Here is a 21,817-nt window from a genome sequence, read left to right as displayed (position 1 = left end):
AATGTGTGAGTGTTACCACGAGGCTTAAAGACTCAGATAATTTATCAGGCTCTGAATTGTCATCAAGTGACAATTCCTGATGGCAGTTCTTAACCTCTCTTAGCCAACTCAATTAAGGCTCACCGAGCTAATGAAGTTCTTGCCACAATTATTGTTTCATTATTTGCATGACATAAAACGTATCTGCGTGTAAACACTTGAAGAAAGTCACGTTTAGATGTTTGTTTTCTGCACCACTTTATTTTCTTACTTCATTTTAATGCAAAAATTGACAGTAATGGAAACTAGCCCAGTAACTACTGACATTTTTAAACAAATCAATGATCAGATTTCTTGTTTTATAAAAGTGGATTACGTAAAAATGAAAGTAAATAAATCCACTTATAATTTACCCAGAAAAACATACCTGATAAAAGCATGTAATTAAAATAAACAACATGGATATAGAAAAAAAATACAGGTGGCCGCTGGTGCTACCCGTCAGCCCCTTAGTAGATACATGTATGGTATTCATTTGAAACTCCCATGTCGCCTTCTTTCACAAGAGTTCACAAACTTGAGTGTCCACATCAAGTTCTAGTATTTTATAACAGTGCTCTAATTAATCTGCATCTGTGCATGACACCCATTCAGCTGTGACCAACCCAGCCAGTCACCTGATTGCTGGGCTTGCCTTTTTCAGGTGTTTAACCCATGTTGCCTTCCACCTCACAAAGGAAATGATTTCTCTTCCTGGGAGTCTAATAAAACGGTGGTTTTCTCCTCCAAGTTAGCTTCACTTGCTTTGGTTAATGTTGGAGTTCCCTCTATTTTAAGCCACGGGTAGTTTTGTCTTAGCAGTTATTTCATTTCTTAATTAATTTAACTTAATTCGTTTAAAATAATAAAATTATCCAGAGAAAAACTCCAAAAACCAGACGACACGCTGCAAACAAGCGCTTGGCGACAGTGGGAAGGAAAACTCCACTGGAGAAACAACCCTCTTTGTTATGTCTATGTGTGCAGCTTGGTATACTGATAACTTAGCACTGCCACCTCTCCATATATGTTCATCTCTGGCTCTGAAAAACCACCAGCTGGCAGCAGCTAAAATGCTCAGGTTGAGTCTTCAGTGTACCGAAAGCAATGGGTAAAGACACAGCGTCTACGACGATCTACACTGACCTTCACTGTCACCGCCAGGTGGATGGTAGAAAGACAGACCCAGTGAGATGATTGCAGCGATTTCCAGAATGATAAGCGTGACGTCCTGCAGAGCTTCCCACACCAGCTGCAGGAATGTCTTGGGCTTCTTTGGGGGGATAAAGTTCTGTCCAAATGCCGTGTGACGTTTTTCCAAATCGACAGGGTTACCAGACAGACCTGCAGACACAACCGAAAGGTCATGAATATTGACATCAACATTAGTTATTGTTCTTTAGTAAAACAGTAATTATTCTGACATGTGGATGGAAACTTGGAGAAATGTCAAATGAATCCAGCAACATGACAAAGAGTGCAGACATACAGACACAGTTACAAAGAACAAGGACTTTTCTATATCAATTTATTTTAGTTTTTGCACTTTTTTTTAAGGCTTGGGTTTTATTTTATTTCTGTTAACTGAAATTATTTAATATTTTAAAGAACTGTGCAGAGATATACCTTTACTCCGTTTTCAGTATTTCTGTGACGTCTCTCTGTGTGTACCTGTGTTGCAGGTGAATGAGTGTTGCAGTCAGACTGAAGTGTGTTGCTGTGTTAATATTTAGTTAGAGCAATGCTGTTTATAGTGCTAAAGTTCACCGGCCCTAAATATCTCAATGAATTTGAAATATAACTATTACAATCTTGTTCTGCAAGACATGCTTTTTCCACCACAGCTTATCAGCAGCAGCAATAGCAGCTGTGTATAAGGGTCAAAGGCTAACTCCTGTCTTCAAACTTTATTATGTTAACTCACCACACAGGGCAGAAGATGTACTTTAGTAATAGAAAGTCACGATCAGCCCCCTTTTGCTGCAGACTGCAGCATTTCCACACACAGTACTTATTTGAGCAATTCACCAAAACAGACCTGTTCCACCCAGAAACCATCTGCAATGACATACTCATCATTTCCGCCACAAAAAAAATGACCTAAAGGTCAGAAATCTGGTACACTCAGGTTCAGCTACAAAGATTGGAAAAATAATTCCCCTGATCAAGGGTGAATTATAAGCAGCTGTGATGGGGTGTGTTGTTTTATAAGTTTCAGTGACGATTCCTGAACGTTTCTTTTTGTTTCGCTTTGTTTTGTAACAGCGGCTGAACTTTTGTGGCTTGCGACCTCTAAAACAACCCTTCATTCAAAGTTACAACCGTCTACGGGCTGCAATTAGTTCAACCAAAGAGAAATGATGTAATTAACTTTTAGAGGGTGATGAACTGAAAATCACAGGAAACCTAAATATTAGCGGAAAGCAGAAAGAAAGCAGTCATCCTGCCAGCCTTCAGCTTTATTCTGTGGCCCCTCGTGTTGATCACAGTCACCGGGTCAGGGGCCTCCACTGTGTGTGTGTGTGTGTGTGTGTGTGTGTGTGTGTGTGTGTGTGCGGCAGCGATGAAACCAAAGCAGCCTGAACTGACCCAAGTTCCCCTCCCGCTGAACACGCAATCTGCTGCTCCACCAGAGCCAATCTGCTCCACGTCAACACAGCACCACCCGTTCAGACCAGTCCAGTCGCTCACAGGAAACTAATGAACCATCCCGCTAATCAAATTTGAAATCTAAATGAACAAATTGACAGATGATACACATTTTATACTGCAGCAATCATGATTTAAGGCTTATCAAAACCTTAAACTAAAGCTGGAGCCTGTCCCAGCCGACACTGGGCAAGAGGCAGCAGACTGTGGATAAGTTGGCAGTCAACCGCATGTCTAGAATCATCAATTAACCTGACAGGGAGAGCACGCAAACACAAGTTACAGTCTCGGTCGTTGTGTCCTTGGGCAAGACCCGTTGTCTACTGGTGGTGGTCAGAGGGCCTGGTGGCGCCGGTGTCTGGCAGCCTCGCCTCTGTCAGTGCGCCCCAGGGTGGCTGTAGCTAAGATGTAGCTTGCCATCATCAGTGTGTGTGAATGGGTGGATGACTGGATGTGTAAAGCGCTTTGGGGTCCTTAGGGACTAGTAAAGCGCTATACAAATACAGGCCATTTACCATTCAACCAGTTTAAGGTGAAAAAACTACTGGTGGACTAAAGTGGCTGGGTTTTTGTGTCTAAAGGGGCGTTCCAACAGGAAGAGACTGACCAGACCATTAAAGGTCCACAAATTTCAGCAAATTTTGAGATTAGCACCTGAAACAACTACCAATGAGAGCGAAGGATAATACTGACTGAACTTGTTAAATCTCTCCAAAGAGTCCTGGGTCTACCCCGGGGCTTTCTTCCGGTAAGACAGGCTCAGAATACCTCACCTAGAAGCCATCCTGGAGGCCTCCTAGTCAAATGTCTGAATCACCTCAACTGGCTCCTTTTGATGTGGAGGAGCAGCAGCTGCACGCCGAGGCCCTCTCGAATGGCTCCACACCCCATCTCTAAGGGAGAAGGAAACCCATTGTTGCCGCTTGTAATGGGTGGCAGTCAGAGGCGGAGGAATGTACAAGGAATGTCATCTTGCTTTACAGGAACATTTGCTCTATGTTGCAGTGTAAATGTTTATTCAGCACTGTTTTCTAGAAGGACTTTTCATAACGTTCCCCTCAAAACAGTCTGAAAACACCTTCTGTAACTGCAGTCAAACCTCACCTTACTTAACCTTATTGTTTAAGAGTAAAACACTTTCCTTAAACACACCATTAGAACTTGCAGATGGTGTTTGCTATTTTTGTGGAAGCATCCCTTCTAGCAGAGTTGCATCAAATTTCTGCTAATGTCAGTCACTGGATTTCTCCAACTAATCAATGAGTTCACCGAATTGAAAAATGGCAATGTTTCTCCTCTTATCACTCTGCAGAGATTGCTCCCAAACCTCTGCTTACCGAGGAACAAACAATATCACTGAGTTATTGATTCCAGAACTGTGACTGTCATTTTCCAGCCGTGGCTCATATCTCGCTGCTCATTCATTCTCCATATAAAGATAGTACAAACAAAAAGATTTCCCAGTCGACCCAGATGCTCAGAAAGACGGAGACACCAGGGCTTCATCCATCTTCAGAGCTCCTTACTTGTGGTTTTATTGAAACTGGGCTTAAATTAGATTTTAAAAACACCAACTGCAGTTTGCTAATTAAAAATGGATAATCAGCAGCTTGTTTCTGTATTGATTTTCATTCACCGGAAGAATCTCAACAGTTAGCTCTTTAAAATCACGTGTTCTCGTTAACTTTAACTGGTGTTTGCTGCAACTTTAATGACACACACATACAACTGAATGGAAAAATAGTGTAACCACTTGTTTAATTATGTATTTTTCCACTAAAGTCTGATCATCAAAGACGTCCTCCTCATGGTCACGCGGGCACCAACATGGCTGCTGGGGATTCTTAGAGAAATCGGGAGGTATGCAGTGGAACGTGATCTGAATGTTAACAGACCCCACTGCCAGGATCTCTCATGAAGACAGCCTCCAAGTCAGCATGAACATGAGCTCAGCCATGTCTCTGCCGTCACATGTTTTAATAACGGACTCTTATTCTCGCTCTCTCTGATGATGCTGTCCAGACGGACCGAAAAAAAAAGAGTTCCTCCTCTCCTCGTGAATTCTCCCCCGTCTGTCACACTCCTCTTTGGATGCAGTAATGAGGTGAAACTATGAGACACTAGCTTCTGCCATTTTGAGGGTTTGCCTACACACAGCACACACAGATGTACTAGTTTCATGCCATCTAATCTTAATTGGACAGCTTCAGCGGCAGAAATATTCCACATCAAGGCTGACCGAGATAAGGTGAGAGATTAGATGTGGTAAAGGAGAGATGAGAGGAGGGCAAATAAGGTGAGGGAAGAAGAGATGGGGTGTGGATGGTGTAATGATATAAGGTTAGACGGAATAAAATAAGGAGAAAGGACACAACGAGAGATAAGAAGAGACAAGTTGAGATTAAATAAGTTCAGTGAGATCAATGAGATGTGAGGCGGCTTAAGACAGTAGAGGTGAAATGTGATTAAAGAAAATTAAAGTAAGGTGATCCTACGGCATATTCACACCAAACCCAATCAAAACCTATGCAAAGACACAAAGTAGGGGATGTGCGTAGAAGTGAATCTATGTGTGGATGTTAAATATATCACATTTTCACTCTGTGTCTCAAAAATCTATCAGCAGACACTGGCTGTCCCACAGACAGTGGATGCTCCTGAGCCCACTGACAGTACAAGTATCTGTAGCTAAACTCATCGTTTCCAACAGGTCAGAGAATGACTGCGATCTGGTAGTGAATCAACTAAGTGAGCTGACTTTATACTATCATACCTTAAATAGCATGAGCTAATTCTGAATCAAGTAAGCTGATCTGAAAACATAAACTTTGACAATTAAAAAAATATTTGAATATTAACTCATTCACTGCCAGCCATTGGCAGTGAATGAGTTAAACCCATTGACTCATTCACTGCAATTGACGGCTATAGACGTCAATGGCAGTGAATGAGTTAATATTAATACTAACAAATTGTAAATTGTTATCATTGGACTCACGCTTTGCATAATTCACGGTTCAAAATCACCCTTTTTTTAAATCTCCATCAGCTTCGGTACTAGGGCTGGGCGATATATCGAGTTTTTTAAAAATATCGATATATTTTCATACGAGATATAAGATGTGACAATATCGTTTATATCGATATAGTCTATGTTACGTTATAATTATACTCGTGGAGCCGCAGGTTTGCCTCTCTTTCGTCCACTTTTGTCTCTACGCAACGTTACTCGGCCTTGCCTCTCCTTCACTGAACACAACTCCCCCCTCCCCCTTAGCTTCACCTGCAGGCAATGACAAGATGAAAGCGGAAAATCTCCGTTAGCGAGTTACCGTGCGTGGGGCTGGACGGCGTCAACGTGTTAGCGAGCTAACCACGCTAACGAGCTAACCGCGCTAACGACATGCAGCCCGGTGGGGGTGCACGGCCTAAAATCCTTTCATTTTCTCAAAACTTGACAGTGCGCCTTATGTATGAATTCTGGTTGTGCTTACTGACCGCGAACCGATTTTATGTGGTACACAGCGCTCAGCAATCTGTCAAAAAATGTTTTAATATGACTTTGCTAAGCTACGGAGCTGCACCGCTTGATGGATTGTCTTGGAGGATTACGGCTACCGGGGAGGAGCCTCGCAGAGTGATACGTACTGTGCTTCAACGTAATATTACCGTACTGTGTGTGTATAAGGACCACAAATGGCACCTGTTCAGAGACGTGGTGCAGCAGTGAAATCTGTCTCTTTGTTATTATGCTCAGCGTCTATTAGTTTACATTTTGACTGCACAATTGTGAGCTTTTTGTTATGCACAAAAACAACATTGTTTTCTTTTATTTATGGACCATGATTATTTAATAAATGCTGATAATTTATTTTTGAGTAATTTCTTCATGTACATCTACGCTGTATGTAAATAAAAGTGCCCGTGTGACATCTGGGACACAGTGTGACTAGAACTCTCTTTTTGTTCTTAACTTATGGCTTTAAAAAGAAAAAAATCGAGATATATATCTTATATCGCCATCCAGCTAAAAAATATCGAGATATGAATTTTGGGTCATATCGCCCAGCCCTACTCGGTACAGCACCTCAGTTCATCTTTTGTCTAAAACAAGCAGCTTTAGCCTTTAAGCTAGCTGTCTTTTGTTGGTTTAATCAGAAGGCAGGCAGAGCTCTGTGCCTGAGATGACCACGACATAAACTTGCTTAGAAATACAGACCCAAGAGCAAAAAAACCCCCCACAAAACTGCCAAAGTGGGCATTTACAGCAGTCTGAACCCTGAATCTGTGGCTCATAGGGATTAATGTTCACCAGTATAAATATGAGAAAATAAGGAATGAAGTTTTTTTTGGATACTTCTTAATGATCCTTGTCTAATGTGGCACTTGTTAAATCTCTACATGCTGCAAACCATTTGCATTCTTTGAACAGATCATTTCCAAGCTTTTTGCCTTTTTTTTTTATAGTTTTATTTTTAGCAACTAAAGGTGACATGACACATATTAAATATAAAAATGAGAGCACCCTACCATGCAGTGGGATAAGAAAATATACAGTAATTCTGACACAACATAACAGAGCTGAGGACAGAATATCTTCATGATGAGCTATGACACACTCCGATATTTTAAAAATACACTTTCTGTCACAGGCACCATCGGCCATGTTTCATCACACTGTGGTTTAGTGCAGAGTCCAGTTTGATCATGCTGAGGCCAGTGATTGTCACTGAAAGCTGCTGTCAGATTAAAATAAAGATGAGTTCAATCACAGAGCACCTTTACTGAAGGTTTGAACGATATGAGTCTGTTTTTTTCCCATTTAATGCTGTGACTGTGAAATCATGTTTCATCTAGTGCTTGGCATCAGCTTCCTGTTAGCAAGCGTCCCCATGGAGATGCACAATAAAGCTCTAAGATGACGTTCCAGTAAAAGAAGAGCAGACCGCCGCACACTCGCCAGTCACAGATGTTTGGAAATTTCAGCTTCCAGCAGAAATGGGCTACCTCGATCCAAAATGAGAACTCTTCCAATCTACAGTTTTATCAGCCACCACACAGTTCTCACTTTCATTCATTCTTCCTCTACTACAAAAAGACACCACTACAGAGACTGAGGACTATTTGTCCTTTCTCTGTCCTCCATGCTGCCAAAACCGCTTCACGTTTCCTTCATCCTCTCTGTGGTTCTTCCACCTTGTCGTTTGTTTTTTTTTCCTTTCACCACCATCCCACAGCTGGACTTATTGAGAAAAACAGCAGCAGTAACAATTCATGCTGAAGTCGCACACCCGGATCTAATAACAAAATAACAAACCCTGTACTGATAATTTAGTTTAGGAGTGGCTCAGGAGGTAGGGCAGATCATCTATTAATCGGAAGTTTGGTTGTTTAATCTCTGGCTGCTCCACTCTGCATGCCAAAAATAAGAGGGCGAGATACCGAACTCCAATAATCCTGATGTGTTCATCAGAATGTGAATGTCTGATAGAGATCACTTAAACGTAGAAAGAAAGTGCTCATCATGTTGTATAAACATGCTTTAAGAGCTTGAGTAGAAAAGTGCTATATATAAGAACAGGTTCATTCAGTAAAAGAGAACCTATTGTGCTTTTACCCATTTTCTGTCAGAGATACAGTGGGGAACACTCATAATAAACATGGCCACTGTTTGAAATAATGAAGTCAGTGTAACTGCAGGTAAATCTGCTGACCCAAAAGCCTTTCTCATTGCAAAAATGTGGATTAGAAACAAAAAAGCAATTTATTTGTTTGTGTTCATGGATATTAATTGTCAAGTTTTTTTATAACCATCAGCAAGATTTTGAAAATAACTTTCATTTCAGTAGGGCACGAATGAGTTTGTATGAGACCAGTCTACAGCTTCATTTTTAAACAATTGCACTCAGGAACACACAAAGCTGATGGACTGAGGCGCTGCACTAACGGCTGGTTTAAAATCCAGAAGTTATTTGTGTCTTGGATGAATCCACATAATCACTAAAAACTGGCAGTCGTGCAGACGTCTACACGGAGCCTGAAGTAATTTAAGTCAAGTGTCCCCCTGTATACTCCGATATGGATACAAATACACTGTTAGTATTAACGAAGTGAATATTGTATTGTAAAAATGAGCCAAACCCATCCAGCACAGCACTGATTTAAGCTGTGCGAGAATAGTTCTCTTATACTTTGCCTTATAAATTCAGAAACTGCACAGTTATTTCTCGGTTTACATTTCAGAGTCAAAGATCCTCTGATGATATTTTTTCAAAACCCTTAAGCTGAGAAAAGAAACAGGTATAAAGTAACAAAATCCAACACAAGGTACAAGGCTTTTTCTACAAAGGGCTTCGCTTGTTTCATCTTTTGCTCACACAAAAATGTTATCATTAAATAGTGATAAGACAAACTGTTGAACAGAGAGTTCATGCAGAAGTGGTACAGCGAGCTGCAGGGCATGTCAGTAGGCGACAAATATTTAACAACAAATGAAACAGAAATTACTTTTTTTTGAGGCTGTTTAACCTTTTGTCCATGCAAAAAGGCAAGCCTATGAGTTTGACTATCGACGATGGTTTTTCCAACACCTTACTGTGGAAAAAAAGAAGACAGTTTTTGAGTTTCAAATAATAAAATAAATTATTAAAACTTAAAATTTGTCTCGGACATCTTTCCTACCTTTGATCTCCTACAAAAAAAGTTTTTAAAAAGTTACAACTGCCAGCTAAATATATTCTTCTTCATTTAAATGGACCTGTTTGATATGCATGCTGCACTGATGTGACCTGACATTACGGGCCTAAATTGGGAACCATCTCGTTAAAGAGTGATTAACCTCTGAAATTCCACCAGGTCATCGGTGAACCACAGAGTGGAAGGGTTGGGCTGAGGCTCCATTTAACCACAAGTGACACAGATGCTTTCAAAAAATAGAAGACGGCAGCTTTCAAACCAGCCCTCTGTCATGCATTAGATGAGATAAGATCGCCTTTATTAGTCCCACAGTTGGGAGTGAAAACTCTATATGAGAAGATAAATGTGAGATTTACCCTACCCCGAAATAAACATGCTGTAAAGTAACAGTCATCACTACACTGTTCTCTCCACATGCTGTAACTGTCCATATGTGGGGATTTTTCTGGTAACCATGGCACTAAATTGCCCCCCACAGCACAAAGATCTTTTTGATATCGGGATGAAGCATTTACGGCCCTGTTCTCTTGGTCTCCATAATATTCCTGAAAACTGAGAGCATGAGCGGTAAAGGATGACTACATCACTTTCCCCCCACATCCCTCTAGACCAGATCCGGTAGTGTTCACATTACTGAACTCTTAAATCTGCATTCATCTTTGTAACGAGGTGTTTATTCACTGCATCCCTGCTATAATATCCCTCTCTAGGTAATTGTCTCGTCTTGTTTTCTCATGTCCTGGATTCTTACATCTTCTCTCTTCTGATGAAGAACTTACCTTCTGTTTGTTTCCTTGCGTAATAACACCAACACATTTTTCTGATATAATGTAGAGAAGGGCCTCATATTGTGAGAAATTGTTATTATAGTGGGATGTAAGTACATTTTAAAGAATTGAGGAGGTAATAACCCTGGTCACTGTGAAAACATGGATAAAATTTGTTTTTACTGATGTCTTTTCCATAGATGTTAAAGCATTTGTCTCTTTAGTCACTGTTCCTCTAGAAATACAAGCATGCTGAGGACTTTGCTACTGTAATGCCTGCTATTATTTTCCTTTTCTCTTGCTATCTAGAAGTAAAATCAGAATTTGTGTCATTGCTCAGCATTTTTCATATTGTATATGCCACAGAGCAGGAATAGATATCAATCGGTTGACTGTACAATGCAGTTTTATTTGGTGGTCAAGTTTCTATTTAAAGCCATCACCAAGCCCTGTTTAATCTGGATGTTTCTTTCATTGTTTGAGGCCTCAAGCATCCTCTGAACCACTTTTCTTTCAGTGCCAACAGCACCTTAAATGGAGCCTGGTGACCGAATGAGGCCTATTTTAATAATTAGATAAAGAGAAAGCACATCAGCAAACACTAGCAAAAACAGGCACAGATGTGGATGCAGAACAAACATTTAACACAGACTGCATAAAATACAGGAGCAACTATGTCAAGATGTCTAGAGTTCAGCTGTGATGCTTTCACCATCTTGTTTTGTTTGTTTACTTCTTTGTTGTTTGGAAACAGTTGCATGGCAAACATTAGCTAAAACTGTACAGCTGTGGTATTTCTATCAGCTATTGTTAGCACTGGCTAACCATTTTGATTAATAAGGTGCGTCTGATTTAATGTGAAAGGCTATTAAACAGGGTGCTAATTTGGGCGATCGTGGCTCAAGAGTTGGGAGTTCGTCTTATAATCGGAAGGTTGCCAGTTCGAGCCCCGGCTCGGACAGTCTCAGTTGTTGTGTCCTTGGGCAAGACACTTCACCTACCGCCTACTGGTGATGGCCAGAGGGGCTGATGGCGTGATATGACAGCCTCGCTTCTGTCAGTCTGTCCCAGGGCAGCTGTGGCTACAACTGTAGCTTGCCTCCACCAGTGTGTGAATGAATAGTGGAATTGTAAAGCGCTTTGAGGGCCTCGATTGCTTTTCGAGGTCCTCAAAGCGAATGCAATCCATTATTATTATTATTATTATTAAAAAATTAATAAGATAATTAAAGAAAATTGTATTGTGTTTTAAGAGAGGAAATTCCCCCACCAGTCTCTGAAAGCTGCATCACCCCTAATATTTTACATTTTTAAGCTTCAATATAATTTAAGCCAGCCTCAAGTGGCCACTGAAAAAGTTCTTTGGCACTTCAGCATGCCATTTTTAACCCTCCTGAGGTTATAGCTTAATCCAATATCTGCCCAAACTAACTCCACCTGCTGTTGTCAGCAACACATTTTTTTAAATTTAATGAGAGCAATAAATTGTAATGTGTGACAGATAAAAGCATCCTGGCTGAACGGAGGACCAATAGTTCACCTGAAGCATTTCATTCACAGGCTAAGCCAGAGATGGAGAATGATGACCGTGATGACCATATCACCGGTATGAAGAGACGAGTGTCTACAGGAGATAGATTTCTCTTTAACACAGACTCGCATCCTCTGTTGCAGAATGACATAAGGCTGAGCTTTATAAGTCCTCAGGTCTATCCTCTTTGAACAAAACCAGAGACCTGGTATGCTGCAAAATGACTTACACTGTATTTAAATGTGTACGTCTCAACTAAAAGAAAGAAAGAAAGAAAGAAAGAAAGAAAGAAAGAAAGAAGAGTGTCTTTGTAGCTTTCTTCCTCTTGCTGATTGCTTAGAGGAGCGTTCAGCTTGAATTGGCAAAGACATGGATGTCCTGAGGCTGTGTGTGTGTGTGTGTGTGTGTGTGTGTGTGTGTGTGTGTGTGTGTGTGTGTGTGTGTGTGTGTGTGTGTGTGTGTGTGTGTGAGAGAGACAGTGAATAGGACTCGGGTCATGCAGCTAATACTGAAACTCTGATAGGGTGCTGACTTCTTGCACCAAAGAGTTCAAAAAGATCTGACAGACCAGTAGGCCGAGAAACCTCTTAACCTACAAACACGTACACTGTGTGTGTGAGTCTGTGTGTCCGTGTGTGTGTATGGGAATTCATTTACATAAAGCTCAGAACTGAACTGTGGCTGATAATTAGCCCTTTCACAGTACACACAGACAGGTGACACCATAATGAGGGGATCTGGAAGCGTGATTTTAAAATACTTCTGCTCGTATTTAAAGGCTATGTAACATTTCTGTTTGTCTGACACTTCATGTGCAAAGTTGCACTCCTAATCCTCCATGACTGAACTGTTAGAGATCTGGTATTCCTTGAGGAGAATAACTGGGGATGCAGCTTTTGCCGTTTATGCCCCCAACATTTGGTGCTGCTTTCCTCAAACTAGACTGATAATTTAAAAAACTCTTAAACATCTACTTCTTTAATCTTGCATCTAACTAGTGTTTGCATCACAGACTATCATAGAAGATGACATAGCTTAGGGTCTGACAAATTGTGTCAAACCAGAAAGACCTTAAATCTGCATTATTAAAAATGAATTATTTGACCTTGGGGTGACACCTGCACAAGAGAAACAACTTCCTGTCACATACAAGTCTATGGAAAAAACCATTGGACTCGACCTCTGTAAACACTTTCCTGATGCCTTCAGCTGCTCAGTCACTCATTTGAGTCATACTGAATAAACCATTAAGTCCATTTTGTAATAACCAGTATGTGAGTTCTCCCATATTTAGTATTCAGGTCAAAAAGAGCATTTGTGTCAATATCAACGTCAATATCACGTCAGCTTTCTACTTTTATTATCTCTGAGTTTGTTTTCTCTTGCCACATCGCTCTTCCTTTGTCCACTCCAACAACCTATTAGAGGTGGGAATCACCATACATCCCACGATACGATATTATCACAATACTTAACGCACGATACGATATTATTGCAATTTTTAAAAATATTTTGCGATATTCAGATTCTGTACATAAAGGTAAACTTTATCAATATTCATTTTATCTAGTATCAAAGTCTCACACTCAGTTTCTCATTTCAGTCAGTTTTATTGTTGACAAACTGAACGGTTTGTATTAAAGTCTAGTCCAACTTAACTGAATGCAACCATCTGGTACAATTATAGCTATTCTGAACTATGCAATTTATGAAAACTATGCAGCCCATTCAGCAACTGAAGAATTTGAAAGTAAATTAAAACAAAATATGATTTTACATTAAATAAAAAAGTTTTAAACGTAATTAAAATAAAACATGTCTTAAATTAAAATAAGTAAACTGTCATGTTTATTGCTGCCAAAAAAAAAGTTAAACACATTTGGACAGTGAAGGAATGTCAGGATTCTTGCTCAGAAAAAGGATCAAAATGCTCTGAAGTCAGAGTTCCAGTCCACAAAAACCTTTTTTGTAACAAAATATCGATTTCTGCTGTCCCTGTATCGATACATTATTAGCAAACAAAATATCACGATACTACACAGTATCGATTTTTCCCCCACCCCTACAACCTATGTCCTTTTATTCTTTTAAATTATTATTTTTCCCCATGAAGCTCTTCGAAATTCACATGTCAGATTGAGGTCTACAAGGCAAGGCAAGGCAAGGCAAGGCAAGGCAAGTTTATTTGTATAGCACAATTCAACAACAAGGTGATTCAAAGTGCTTTACAGAGACATTAGAAACAAGAACAAATAAAAAGCATGATTTAAAATTGAATAAAACAAGCAAATAAACTAACTAACTAATTAACAAACAAACAAACAAACAACAGTATATAAAATCAAAACAGATAAAATCAGAACAGTAGATAAAATCAGTAGTTAAATGTAAGTTTTGAAATTTAAGCTTAAAGTGTGGATTTGGTGCTTTATTCAAATGCAGCTGAGAACAGGTGAGTCTTCAACCTGGATTTAAATAAACTGAGTGTTTCAGCTGATCTGAGGCTTTCTGGGAGTTTGTTCCAGATATAAGGAGCATAAAAGCTGAATGCAGTTTCTCCGTGTCTGGTTCTGACTCTGGGAACTGATAAAAGACCGGATCCAGATGACCTGAGGGATCTGGATGGTTCATACTGGGTCAGGAGGTCATTGATGTATTTTGGTCCTAAACCATTCAGAGCTTTATAGGCCAGCATCAGAACTTTAAAGTCTATCCTCTGACGGACAGGCAGCCAGTGTAAGGACCTCAGAGCTGGACTGATGTGGTCCACTTTTTTGGTCTTACAAATAAAACTGACTGCACTAGTGTGGCATTCTCCTGGCATGGTTTGGATCCACTTGCCCTGCAAGAGGGTGGCTTCTGAATTTGTCGATGTTCATTTGTCAATTACGGCAAACAGGATATGGCTGAGGTGAACACAGGAAATACGCACCCACCAAACATTTTAGGTTTCCAACTTATCTTCTCAGGAGTTGGTGGTTTATTTTGATGAGTGCCAGTATTTTGATTATGATTAGAGAAACCCATGCAGCTCCAAAAGCCAAAGAAACGGACAAAAGTCAATAAATAGGACTAATACAAAAAATATTACTTTATTTATCATGATATAGTTTTATTTCATTTTGTTTCCATTTCTAGTTGCTCTCAGTCACTGTATGTGAGAGGGAGGGTGGAGGAACCAACTGATTACAGCTCATGAGCCCAAAATAAAATCTTTCCATTGAGTGATAAGTCATCTAAAACCACAGTTAGGTAAACTTCACAAGCTTCTGGAAATCAGATTATTTGGGAACCAGTCAAGGTCACACTATTGTCGCTCCTACTAAGTTATATCTGAAAAACCCAACAGTAAAGGTCACACGTTCATGAGTGCAGAATAACACACTGAAACTGAAAAATACATTAAAGACACTTTAAAAAAAATATATATATTTGGCCAAAACACGGTGGGATTTGACCTAGAGGTGATTTTTTTTTCCCATCACCAGACTACATTTTTGACGAGTTTTTCTAAAAATGATTCAATGTTCTCAAACTTGAAGCACATTTTTGTTTATAAAATGGTCAAAAATAGGGCTGGGCCATATTATACCGTTCACGGTAATACCGGTATAATGTTAGGCAACGATAGGAAAATGAAATATCGCGATAGAATGGGAGTAAAACGCGCATGCGCAGTGCCTTTGTTTTCATACGCACATGGCCGATTGTTGAGTGAAACAGATGAACCAGAATTGGTTTGTAAAAATGGTGCAACTTCCGTGATGTGGAACTGGTTTGGTGTTTGTCCATCAGATACACAACAAAGCACATTTTTTTGCAGAACATGCAAGCGGCCGTTGTTATTGTCATATTTGTCGGACTAAGATGCTCTTAAATCTGGGAGTAATCTGGGTCCTAAACTCCGTATGCTTCAGGTCAAACAACACTGCAGCATCACTTAGAGTTAAAAACTTTCTAAATTCTTTCATCTTTAATAAAACGATCAGCATTGCTGCTTTACCAGGTGTAACTATAAAGTTTAACTTCCAGGCATCCATGAAAACAAAAGTTATTACATTTAACGGAGTTAGAAGTTAGCAGGAAGCTAGCGGAAGTTAGCTCGCTAGTTTCGCTAGTTACCTAAGCATGATATTGCATGTTCTGACTGAGAGATTTCTGAAAAAAATCAAACGTACAGCTCTGCTATCACTTCCAACATAAATGAAGACAGGAAACTAAACAGCAGTGACGTTTGTAGGGTTACTGAAGTTGGGCTAGCTGGTATATAATGATGTGCTACGTGATCGCTAGCGACACAGCTATGTTAGCATAACATAAACAGTGAAGCTGGAGGACGAACACTAACACTTTTCCACTTATAAAAGTTAACGTGAAGGTTCTTCATGGTTAGAGACAAATGCAATCGCATGGCAGGATGCTGTAAACGGACCAAACTTCAGTCAGGAGAACAACTGAGATAATCCATCCACAATACAAGGTTAGTCATTAATATACTGCAACAACATGGGAATAGAGCAGCTGCAGAGAATTCAACATTAATGAATCAAGGGTACAGAAGTGGAGGAAGCAAGAAGAATGAGTTTAATAAAGTTTGATTTATCTGACTGCTTTGTTTCGCTTAATGTGCCTTATAATCCCGTGCACCTTATGGTCCGAAAAATGCGTACTGCACACTGCAGTTTAATGTTGCAAAGCACCTCTTTTTAACCATATAACCATATTATACGTGGTTATGCTCAGGATATGCCAGCCCATTTCTACTGGAAATGCCTTTTGGTTAAACTTTCAGCAAGGAATTTGCATTTGCACTGTTACATTTTTATAAAGCTTTAATGTACATAAAAACCAGCTTCTTGTTTAAGTGAAAATAAATGGAAGGTTGTCTTTTTGCGCTAGTAATGTTGTGGAGTTGTATTTTGTCTCGCATCAATTATATCGTCGGTTATATCGTTATCGCAAATTTTCAAATATATATCGTGATAAATATTTTTGGCCATATCACCCTGCTCTAGTCAAAAATATAAAAAAAAGCACCCACTAACATTTCTGCACTTGAACTACACCACAGGAACATCATAAAGACAAACCCTTTAAAAGCTTACTCTGCAAGAACTACTACTTACAACTGTTCAGTGCCATCATTCCCTGTACCATCATTAAATTCTGCATGAAAATCCAGCTACTTGTTCATCTGCTGCCTTTAATCTTTGTTAATAGGCTGGAAGTGAGAAACTACAACCCCAGCTAGTGTTTCGGCAGCAAATTGGAGGCACAACACGTACAATTGCAAATCCTGGCAATGGTGATTTGTGTAGGTTATCACATAAATAGACTTTCAGCTTCATTCACTGGTCAGATTTAGGCACTAAAAACTCTTGGTTAGCTTTGGGAAAATGGTGAGAGCAACAATGCATGTTTAAAAATGACTACCGGGTGTGACAGAACCATCTCCCTAGTATCATTACCTGGTTACCAAAGAGCAGAGTGTGCATAAATGAGCCGCCCTAGTGTGGTCTTTGACAAAATGGCATCAACTGACAAGCTGGGAATGGGTTGTTGTGCAAGAAAGATTAACACTAACAGCGGGAATAAAAGAACAATTTGTTTCATTCCAAAACCCCATCTCTGTTGTTATTGAATAGACTTCAAGTGACGTGACTGATTCACTGCAGCACAAATCGACCAATCGGAGCTTTTGACAAGCAGTTAACTAATCAGAAAGCCATTCTGATGTTAAGTTAATTGTTTAAGTCATTCATCAGTCATCAACGGCAGCTCTTCTCTGGCTCCACTTTCTCCAGCTGTCTCACATCACCATAAACTGGATTTCGCCTTTGCTGGCTCTCAAATGAGACCGATATTTGTACACAAGATAAACAGGAAGACATCTGTGTGACTTCCATGCCGCTTGCGCTTCAAAATTAGCATGAAACTGAACATTTGATCATTAGCTGATGCCACAGTAAGAAACTCTTTAAATCCATTTTTATCTGCCACTTTCAGCTCTAATTTCTTGAAGCTATTAAAAAGCGATGACACAAAATACAAAGGGAATTATCTCCTGTCTTCTTCTCACCTGAACAGTGACAGAAAACGCTGCTGCTCAGTGGCACTTTCCTAAAATAGAGGCTTATTTTAAGGCCCGCATGTGTATTTTTATAAAGTTTACATCTGGCTCCGTGTGTTATGTTCAAAAGCTGCATGTCATCGCAACATGAAACACACTCAGACTTTGATTAATCAATACACATTAACCAACAGGATGCACAGCTGCAGCTGAGCCTTCGGTTTTAGGATGTGTGTGTGTCTGTGTGTGTTAATGATCAGGTTCAACTCAGGATGACGAGGTCTGTGTCTGTGTCCATTCATGAGCTGGTTTTACAGACTGAAGCATCTAACTATCTATCATAGCCATCGAGAGAGAGCTGCTAAAGACGCGCCTCGCATGTGGTTAAATATAACTGTGTGAAATCTCTAACTGCTAACATAACGACGAACTGAGCTGTTACAGAGCTAATCAGGTTAGTTAGCATGGCAGTGGGCTATCAGAGAGAAGGAACAGGTTTTCTATTGTGAGAAGCATGATTCATCTGAGGCTCATTCCAGATCTGTTTACATCAACACAAGAAATCATGCGATCAATGTGAGAAAATTAGCTTAAGGTGAGAAACAGACAACCCCTGTGTGTGACTCAGGTTTCATGCAGGTTTCCCTTCTGTCACAGAGACACAATAAATGAGATGTACATGCTTTGAGGGGCAAAAAACACACAATATTCACTATTTAACTCCTCACCTCTGACACTGCGCATCCACTGTATCATTGATATTACAACATCCTGACATGGAACAAAACCCATATTAACAAATAAAATGCTGTTTAACCTAAAAAGCTTGCAGTTTCCCTTTAGTTCTAACTTACTATGCGTGGTAAGTTATTAATTCTGTATATGTTTTTGGTGTATATCACAGTATTGCTTTTCATTTTTGGTTTAGAGTCACAGAAAACAGGCTTCCATCATCTACCACTTGGGTAGCTGAATGCTTCGATGTAAACTAACAAACTATGGTTATGGTATATAGTTCACATTTCTAGATGGAGAATAGGAGAGCGGTAAAAGAGGATTTATCAATACAGCGTACTCCCACAGCAAACTCTGTGCCTGCCATGCAGACTGTAAAATCAATTTGGAGTTTATTATTAGGATGGAAACTGTGATACGTTCAGCCAGTGTAGCAGTGCTGTCAAAATCCAGCACTAAACTTTAAATCCTGCACTGAAACAACCATAAACCGTGACACAAACCATAAACCACAGCCACCTTAATGATTAGGCTTGGGCTTTTCTGTTTCATAGCTTAAACATTTTCACTACTTAGGCTACATTTTATAGGTTTATTGAATTTTTAAAAAGTAGGGACGGGGTGATATATCAGCCACATAACAGCACCTCCCTGTATCAGCCTGGGTAAGAGAAAGAAACGTATCGACAAATGAGGTAGCCGATGTTTATCTGTTGTCAGCGCAGCTTCCCTGAATAAACGTTCAGGGACAGAGACTTTCAGAGATTTCTTTGTTTTCATGTTAAAAGTGAGCATCTGTATTGAACCACAATTTCAAATAACTGGTCCATCAGAATCAGCTTTTTTTTGACAAAGTAGGTGGAAACGGGATCGTTTTTTTCTTTGCTCTCAATGTTCTTAACAGCATGGAAAACAGATAATACCAAAAACAGCAACATGACAGACAATAGCAGGACATATGTCATATTGATGTTTATGTGCAACAATGCAGCGGTGCGGAGTATATAAATAAATAAGGATTGGATAACTGGTTACTATATATAGAAGGGACTTGACAACATACATTTATATAATTAGAAATAACACCATATTTACTTTAAGGTATTTGTTTTGTCATAAATTGTTGATTTCATTGAGCTACATATTATATATATCATTGTACACCTTGCAGCTGTAGTAATCAGTCAAACTGCCGTTTAAACCATGCGTATACTGTCAAATAACACTTGTACTAAAGACTTGCAATCAGAGCTGTGAATCTGAGATAAACATATTAAGGCAGGTTTCAAATATCAGTTACGATGAATCTAAATGTATTTTAATTGGTATCAATGAACTTCCTGTGTCATTTTAGCCACTAACAAAAAAAAAAAACACAGAAACACACACACAAAGAGAAACTCATATGATGTACTGGAACAATCATACATAATTGATATAAATGAATCTAAATCTCATAAATGTTTTACCGGTTTATCAGTTTTATTGAATAACCAAAGGCTTTAAACCACTGAATTTAAAGCCTTATGATTTATGAAGTCATGTTACGTAAACATCCATCAACACTATAGATGCAACAGCCACTAATGCAAATACTGACTGTGTAACAGAAAAATAAATAAATAAATAAAAGTCATTTGTGGAATGCACTAAATGGATGGATTTGTCTTTCATTTTAGTCTCAGGACTCTTGAACCTGTGTAAAAGGACTCAACAGTAGCACGGTGACTCTGTGCTGTAGCTCACCTGTTTCAGGTTTAGTAGGCTGTGATTCAAGGTTAGGCCCTGACCTATATTCTCTGTGTGTCAGGAATAATTGAATAAATAACAGTCACTGCTGTAGTGCCATATGCGTAAATGTGTGCAGTGTCCTGTTAACGTTTTGTCAAACCAGGATTAGGCTGCGTTCACTGGCGAGTCTCTTTATTAACCAGGCTCGTGCACATTTGCAAATTAAGCACATGAACTTTATTCTGTGCTTCCTGATGTTTATGGACTACTGTTGGTGCAAAAGAAGCCTGATGTCAGAAAAAAAAAAGAAAAGAAAAAACGCCACTTCAACTTATCACTGTTTTCACAAAGTACAGGCCTTGAGTGTTTTCCTGTATCTGGTGTGAGATTTTCTTGGACATCTTATGAGTGTGAGATAAAATCATGTGTCTAGGAAGCAGCGTCAAAAACAACTAGTCTGTGGGATCCACTTATCCACTTTTGTGCTAGTTTTGGTTTCCAGATAAAGAAATTCTCCATCTTGAAGTTAAACAGTCTTAAAAACAATGTAAACTGTCCACTGCTGCTGCTGCTGTTTGCGCTTCTCTTAATGCTTTTTTTATCCCTTGTTGTCTTTTTTGTGCTTTTTCCCCTTTTGATGAACTTTGTTGCCCCCTTTTGTCCAACAGGCATTCGACCTACCGGTATGCTTAGCAACTTCACCGTCAGGCTATGTGCTGTCAGTTTTTTAACTCTAACTCCCTTATATGTGATTGTTTGATTAAGACAAACAAACTGACCAATAAATACACAAAAATGTTGTCTGACAATTGACCTTTTTTTTTCTTAAATTGTCATAAAGCTCAGTTTTTGTTTTTGTTGTTTTTTTTTAAAAAAAAATGGAATTTGCTGTCAATTATTTCATGATTTACATGGTTAAGTATATTTGCTCTCACTGTAGCAGTGAGTAGTAGGAGCAGGCTGAAGCCTGAGATTTAGGTTCAGGGGGATTATTTGCATTTATGAAGAAACTTTGACCATGTATGATATAACCCTGCCCCACAGGAAAAGCAGGAGCCCTTTAGATGGCAAAAAGATGCTCATGTAGGACATGATGTTACTAATAAACCTGGATTGATGTCTTTACAGTGTAACACACTAACAGTCTCATTTCATGCGTGTTTGCCCTAAATCTTACATCCAGATTTCCCCGTTGTTGTTTTTTACCCCCTCCCCCCTCTGCAGTGAAAATATAATTACACTTTCTTCATTAAAGTGAGTAATTTCTTGCGTGGAGGACTCGACTACAGCTGTCCTCTGATTACTAAATGGAACGGAGCAATGATCTATGGAGCCATTAGGGGAACGGGCTGGAACTAATTTCAATCCTGGAATGGACCAGTGGCTGCAAACACACTCACACACATACAAACAAACACACACACACACACACACACACACACACACACACACATACACAAACACAGAGGGATCAAAGGATGAGAGTGGGAGAGAGACATAACAAACAGCCACATGTCGGCCATTTTCTGGTCTCACATAGAGCTCCAAAATGATCATCTTTTAGCACAAAATAACGAGGGTATCCATGTTTCACCAAACAAGCGTGGCTCACACACACTT

The 21,817-nt window shown here is 39.5% G+C and overlaps 1 protein-coding gene across 2 annotated transcripts in view; it reads right to left on the bottom strand.

Annotated features, from left to right (window-relative positions):
* Positions 1-21,817, bottom strand: part of LOC146632597 (plasma membrane calcium-transporting ATPase 1-like) — a 135,239-nt gene that overhangs the window by 51,916 nt on the left and 61,506 nt on the right. For both annotated transcript variants that reach the window (XM_085353395.1, XM_085353396.1), the window contains exon 4: positions 1,165-1,362. In XM_085353395.1, the coding sequence (XP_085209521.1) occupies positions 1,165-1,362 (198 nt within the window). The remainder of the gene's footprint in view (positions 1-1,164; positions 1,363-21,817) is intronic.

The sequence above is a fragment of the Diplotaxodon limnothrissa genome, linkage group LG5, assembly GCF_057381915.1.
Source record: "Diplotaxodon limnothrissa isolate DT_005_m linkage group LG5, D_limnothrissa_male_GT1.1, whole genome shotgun sequence".
NCBI classification, from domain to species: domain Eukaryota; kingdom Metazoa; phylum Chordata; class Actinopteri; order Cichliformes; family Cichlidae; genus Diplotaxodon; species Diplotaxodon limnothrissa.
This window is presented reverse-complemented; position numbering and strand designations above follow the sequence as displayed.